The 6,000-nt window shown below is 53.8% G+C and overlaps 1 protein-coding gene across 1 annotated transcript in view; it reads left to right on the top strand.

The window, feature by feature from the left end:
* The first annotated feature begins 243 nt into the window (after positions 1 to 243).
* Positions 244 to 6,000, top strand: part of NTN4 (netrin 4) — a 48,017-nt gene continuing 42,260 nt past the window's right edge. The window contains exons 1-2 of the mRNA XM_066319302.1: positions 244 to 297; positions 3,731 to 4,260. Of these exons, the coding sequence (XP_066175399.1) occupies positions 252 to 297; positions 3,731 to 4,260 (576 nt within the window). The 5' untranslated portion in view covers positions 244 to 251. The remainder of the gene's footprint in view (positions 298 to 3,730; positions 4,261 to 6,000) is intronic.

Genomic DNA, 6,000 nt, shown 5'->3' with positions numbered 1-6,000 from the left:
CGGCGCGGCGGCCCCGGCGGGCGGGAGGCCGGGAGGGCCGGGCGGCGGCGGGCGGGGCGGGGCGCGGGGCGGTGCGCGGGCGCTGCGCGGCGGGCGGCGGGCGGCGCGGGGCGGCGCGGTGCGCGGCGGGCGGCGGTGCCGCGCGGGGCGCTGATGCCGCGCGGGGCCGGTCGCGCCGCGGGGCGGCGGGGCGCGCAGGGCGGGCGGCCACGGGGCGCTCGGCCACGGGGCGCTCGGCCATGGGGCGCGGGATGCGGCTGGCGCTGCTGCTGCTGGGCGCCGCCGCCGCCGCTGCAGGTGGGTCGTGACCGGCCGCGCTCGGCGTTCTCCGCGGGCGTGCGAGGTAGATACGCGCCGCGTCCGCGCGTGCGGGTACGCGCGTGTGTCGGAGCGTGCGTGTCGTGCGGGGGTGCGCACGCACGGGGAACCGCGCGGCCGTGTCCGCGCCGTGCACACGCGCGTCGGTGTCTGTACGCACGTGTCCGCACATCCGCGCGTACGTACGCATATGTGTGCGCACAGGCCGGGTGCGCGGGTGTCCGCACACGCGGTGCGTGTCGGTACGCGGTGTGCGCGGATGGGTGTGGAAAGGCGCGGGCCGGGATGCGCGTCCCCCCCGCGCCCCGCGCCGCAGACAAAGAGGGGTCCGGCCGCGCTGCGCTGCGCGGGGCCGCCCCTGCCCGCGGAGTCTCCGGCGGGGCGGCGAGGCCGGGCGGGCTCGGGCCGGGGGTTCGGGGGATGCCGCGGGAACGGGGCCCGGCTGCGGATTGCTGCGGGCTCCGCAGGCGCTTTGGGCGGCGGTGCCCCGAGTCGTCGGGGTGCGGAGGAGGGTGGGCAGGGTTTTCAAAGCCCATTCCCGCAGCGCTAACACTTCGCGCTCAGAGCTGTCCGCAGCGGGGTCCCGCAGCAGATACACTCGAGCATAAACAGTTTGCGTAACGCTTCCTCGGCCGGGTGCAAGCCGAGTGCCAAATTTCTTTTTTAAAAAGAAGAAAAAAACTCTGATGGGAAACAAACATTTAATCAGGCACAAGATATAAACGAAACATCACAAGGCATGTGTTGCTAAAATGCTTAAACAGGAAGCATATGATTTTCCATGGATGTTTTCCCAGGTGAGTCATGGCATTTGCTGCATGCTCTTACTCATTACTGAAGATCTCAGTCCGGTGGCATGTACAGTACATAGATTGGGAAGATTTAGTTGGGCAGACGAATTAAGTGCAATAAGGAAAAGCACCTTTTCCAGTGCTGTGGCAGAGCAGTTGTGAACTTGTGACTGCCAGCATAGAAATCTATGCTCTCAATTTGTCCTTTTACTGCATTCCTGTGGCATCCAGTGTTACACTAGAAAGCTGTCACTTTTCATAACATGAAGTGCTCTGCATCGGTCATGCAACTCTTTTCCAATTCAAGTGAAAACAAACACCCTTTCAAAGGGAGTTTCCTCTCCCCCCTTTCTGCCCCTGGGACCCACGTCTATGTGCCAGCACCATTTCTCAAATCCAGCTGAAGCCAAGGTCCCTTGCCCCAGATCTGATCCCGGGTGAGGAAGGGACCCTCAATGCCTGGCCCGAAGACAACTGCAAGTCAGTGACCGTGCATGACCAGGGCAGGAGCATACCCCGAGCTGGGAGCAATCTATTTGATTGCTCTCAGCTCCCGGGGTCTGACATGGGATTTTGTAGCCAACCCCTCGCAGCTGGGCTGAGGCAGAGCCTTTTCCCTGCCCTGGGGCCATCTACGACAGCCCTACCACCAACTGCAGTCACTGGGAAATCTCGCATTGACCGGGTCCTCCTCCACTGCATTCCTGGAGGCAGCAGTCTGGTGTGCAAAAAACAAAAGGACTTGATGAACGCAGTAATCTCAACCTGCCTGATGGTGCTGACTGAACCCTGCTCTTCCTACCACTTCCCAAATCTGCTTTGCAATCTCACAACCGAGGGAACCGCAGTAAATGTTCATCTATTTGTGTAGCGGCCAACTGCACTGTGTTACACGTAGCCAAAGAATCCAGGAAAGCAGCCAAAGACATAAATTAGGCCAACTACTGGCTAGCCTAACTGATAATATGATAATAGCACTTAACTTACCTACCCCTCAGGAGAGCTACGTAGTTAATGTTTATACAACACTTTGAAAAGGATGTTCAGGAGTTTTAAGTGGTATTACATTGACCTTACAGTTCAATTTGTTTACTGTTCTAGAGCAAATGTATTCTGCACAGTTACTATGTCATCTGCAACACAGCTTTACCAGCCCACTGTAGGAAGCTAACTTGACTGAGCATTTCTTGTTCACTAAAAATTTCCCAAGACTGCTTACCCAGTGAACTCCAGAGACTGGATTCAGAAGTGCCTTGCACTGGGTGCATAGCAAGCAGCAGTCCACAGGTGTTCTGAGCAAACACTATAGAAAGTCCATATAGAGCTTTGGTGGCAAAAATGAGTTTTTATCTAGGGTGCTTCTTGAGGAGTGGGAGAAGTGTGGGATGCTGTCAGGCTTGGAGGGCTTAGCACTGCTAGTGTATAATATAGCTTAACTGCAACTATGACACTGTAAGCAAAAGCTGAATAAGCCCCAGATAAAAGATTTATTGGATGCTAAACTGAAATGACCTTCAGACATAATAAAAATGCCAAGAAGAAGACATTAATTGGTGCACAAAGCTGACTCTGTATGACTGGCCTGGTGATAAAGAAGACATTATGCACCTCAGATGCTTTGACCTGCACACATCCAAGTCAACAGAGATTTTTTTTTTAATGTTAAACAATTCACCAAATACCACTTTGACCTACTCTTGCATGTATTAATAAAAACTTGGAGAGCCCCTAATCAAGCATTCCTGCACCAAGAGTTACACTGATTACATGTGAGAGTTACATGGTTTCACAGTAAAGCCCAGGGTGATTTTATTTTCCTTTGACTCTATATCTGTGGATTTTAAAATTGACAGGACTTCCAGAAAAGCTTGAACAAAAACCACAGAGCCTCAGCTGTGCAGAAGCTTGCCAGCATAATTTCAACCAATACATTTTTTTCCTTCCCTTTACACACACCAGCAAGAGCCTTTCCAAACCTAAGCAGTGTGACAATTAAACACTGATGTCGACAGCAGTTTCCGATTGTGGGAAGATTTGGGGTAGAGATGGAGTGGTGGGAAAGGGGGTGAAGACTTGAGGTCGTTTGCTGGCAGGTGATATTCCTGTGGGCTCTCACACCCCCAGCACCTGATGTGCTGCACGGTGGGCTGGGTTGAAGCAGTGCTGTCCCCCACGGCAGTCTCCTGGCCTCCTGGCAGCATGCTGCCTTGGCGGCAGCTTGCCTTTCTTCTGCTTTTCTCCACGTCCCCAGGGCCGCCTGGAGGCCCTTGGAGGCCTCGGGTCATGGGTGTCGTGGCCCTGAAGCCTCAGCCCTGCTCTGGTCCCCCAGGGTGGGAGGACAGGGTGTACTCATGTCTCTCCTTCTCCACTGCCTGCTCTGCATCTCGTGCTAGGTAGGGATTTTCCCAAGTGCAGGGAAACCCTGAAAGGTTTGGGAGTGGGGTTTTTTTCCGTTTGTAAGCACACTGATCGCCACAGAGGGGAGGGCTGAGCAGCAGTGCCACGCTGTGCCACAGCCCCTCCAGGGCTCGGTGGGTACCAGCGGCACACGGCTTCGTGTCCGCTCTGTCGGGGCGAGGTGACCTCAGAGCCGCCCTCAGCCCGCGCTCTCTGCCCCGCAGGTCTGGGCGGCGCGGCGGCAGCGAGCAGTCCCTGCGAGAAGGCCTGCAACCCTCGGATGGGCAACCTGGCGCACGGGCGGGCGCTGCGCACCGAGACCAGCTGCGGCCGGCACGCCGCCGAGCCCTTCTGCAGCTACAGCGAGGACGAGCAGCGGCGCTGCCGGCGCCCCTGGTGCGGCCGCTGCAGCGGGGCCCACGCCGGGCTGGCGCACCCCGCCGCCGCCATGGCGGACTCCCCGTTCCGCCTGCCCCGCACCTGGTGGCAGGCGGCCCAGGACGCCTCCCGGGAGACCATCCGCCTGGACCTGGAAGCCGCCTTCTACTTCACTCACTTGATTATGGTCTTCAAGTCGCCCAGGCCGGCTGCCATGGTGCTGGAGCGCTCCCAGGACTTCGGCGAGACGTGGAAGCCTTACAAATACTTTGCTGCTAACTGTTCGGCCACCTTCGGGCTGGAGGATGATGTGAGGCAGAGAGGAGCCATTTGCACTTCCAGATATTCGAGCCCCTTTCCCTGCACTGGAGGAGAGGTAAGTCTGCCTGGGATGGGACGAGAAAGCTCCTGCTCCGGCCCGCTTTCTCTCTGCAATCTCTGCACCCCTGTTTACGCTTCCTATTTCACTACACCAGCATCTCTTGTCGTCGCACGTATTTCACAAGGTAGGTTAACGTAATTCATTCCTAGGTAATGTAAGCACCGCCCTGCCTCTTGCTTTGCTGCGTTCGTAGTCCCTCTCTTTTCCAAAAAATTCCTTTCCTTTCGCCTGGTGAACCCCGCTACACAACTGCAACTTAGGCACCTGCTGCTAATTCCTCAGGAATGCCAAAGGGAACGTCACTCTAGACAGCTTTCTCCACATCTTGCCGTCATGTGGTTTTAAGGTGATGCAAATCAGTCTGACCAAAATGCAACTATGTTAAAATTAATAGTCACCAGATTGACTTTTAATAGTGATTAAAATAATGCTCACTCTAAATAATAATTATTTAGAATAATTACTGCCTTCACTGAGAAGTAGGCATGTAACCAGTCAAAGTAGCTACTCACTACACACTGAAGTATGGTTCCCATAAACCATGGGAACCACACCGGGTTAGCCAGGTAATTTTAAAACTAAGACCTTCTCTTCTTTTTTCCTGTGCACACTTATGTGAAAAAAACTTGAAAAAAAAGGAAGAAGAACATCCTATTTGCTAAGAAGAAAAATATACGTGAAAGTCGGACGATGATCAGAAACAGCAGATAACAAAGTGATGCGTTTGGAGGCACTACCAATAATATTCTTCCCAATGTGCAATTCTGCCCCCCAGTGCTGGGGAGCTTCCCCCGGGAGCCGTGGCCATGGGGCCGCCCTCCTGTGTCCCCCCACTAGTGGGGACGCGTCCTCGGTGACCAGCTCTGGACTTTAAAGGCTGCTCCCTCTAGTGGCCTAATTTAATGAAATTGCCTGAAAGCTTAATCGAACTTAAAATTTCCCGCTGGCTTAACACAGAGAAAGGATAAAATCTGGTTAATAAATCAAGAAGATCACTTACAGCATTGTAGTTTCTGCTGAGAACTGGTTTTGAGGTGAAAGTGCAATCCTTGGAGGCCAGCATTCATGTTAAGAAAAATGATGTATTCAGACCCCTTTACAATCAATTGTGGTCACCTCTAGCCATGCTCTGGCTAGGAAGCCACTCTCTGCAGAAATACTGAGAGCTGTTTTTTCTCTAAAGTGCATCTGTTAGCTGTGTCTCAGGAGGCAGCCGATGTCTTGCTCTAGGAGAAGCTGTTCCATGCTCTCATCAGCTGAGAGATGAGAATCTCTAGACCCGTCAGACAGACCCAGGGTGACTATTCCGTTACATTTTACATCAAATGGCTGATGAGAAAATGTGCTCTCTTTGTTTTCCTGCCAGCCTTTGTTTGTGCCCCCGAAAAGCTGCCTAAACCTCCTTTCAGAGTGCAATATAGGGGCTTACAAGAAAGGTGGAAAAAGACTTTTCAACATGGCCTTTTCTGACAGGACAAGGGGCAACAGGTTTATACTGTTTATACTGAAGTTGATCCAGATTAGAAATAAGACGTTCTTTGATTATGAGAGTCATGAGGCACTGAAACAGGTTGACCAGAGAAGCTGTGGATGGCTCATCCCTGGAAGTGTTGAAGGCCAGGTTGGATGGGGCTTTGAGCAACCTGATCTATTGAAATATGTCCCTACCCATGGCAGGGATGTTGGACTCAATTATCTTTGAAGGTCTTTTCCCAGCCAAATAGTTCTGAATCA

Source organism: Sylvia atricapilla, chromosome 5 (assembly GCF_009819655.1).
Source record: "Sylvia atricapilla isolate bSylAtr1 chromosome 5, bSylAtr1.pri, whole genome shotgun sequence".
Classification (NCBI taxonomy): domain Eukaryota; kingdom Metazoa; phylum Chordata; class Aves; order Passeriformes; family Sylviidae; genus Sylvia; species Sylvia atricapilla.
The sequence above is the reverse complement of the archived record's forward strand: the minus strand, read 5'-3'. Positions and strand labels throughout refer to the sequence as shown.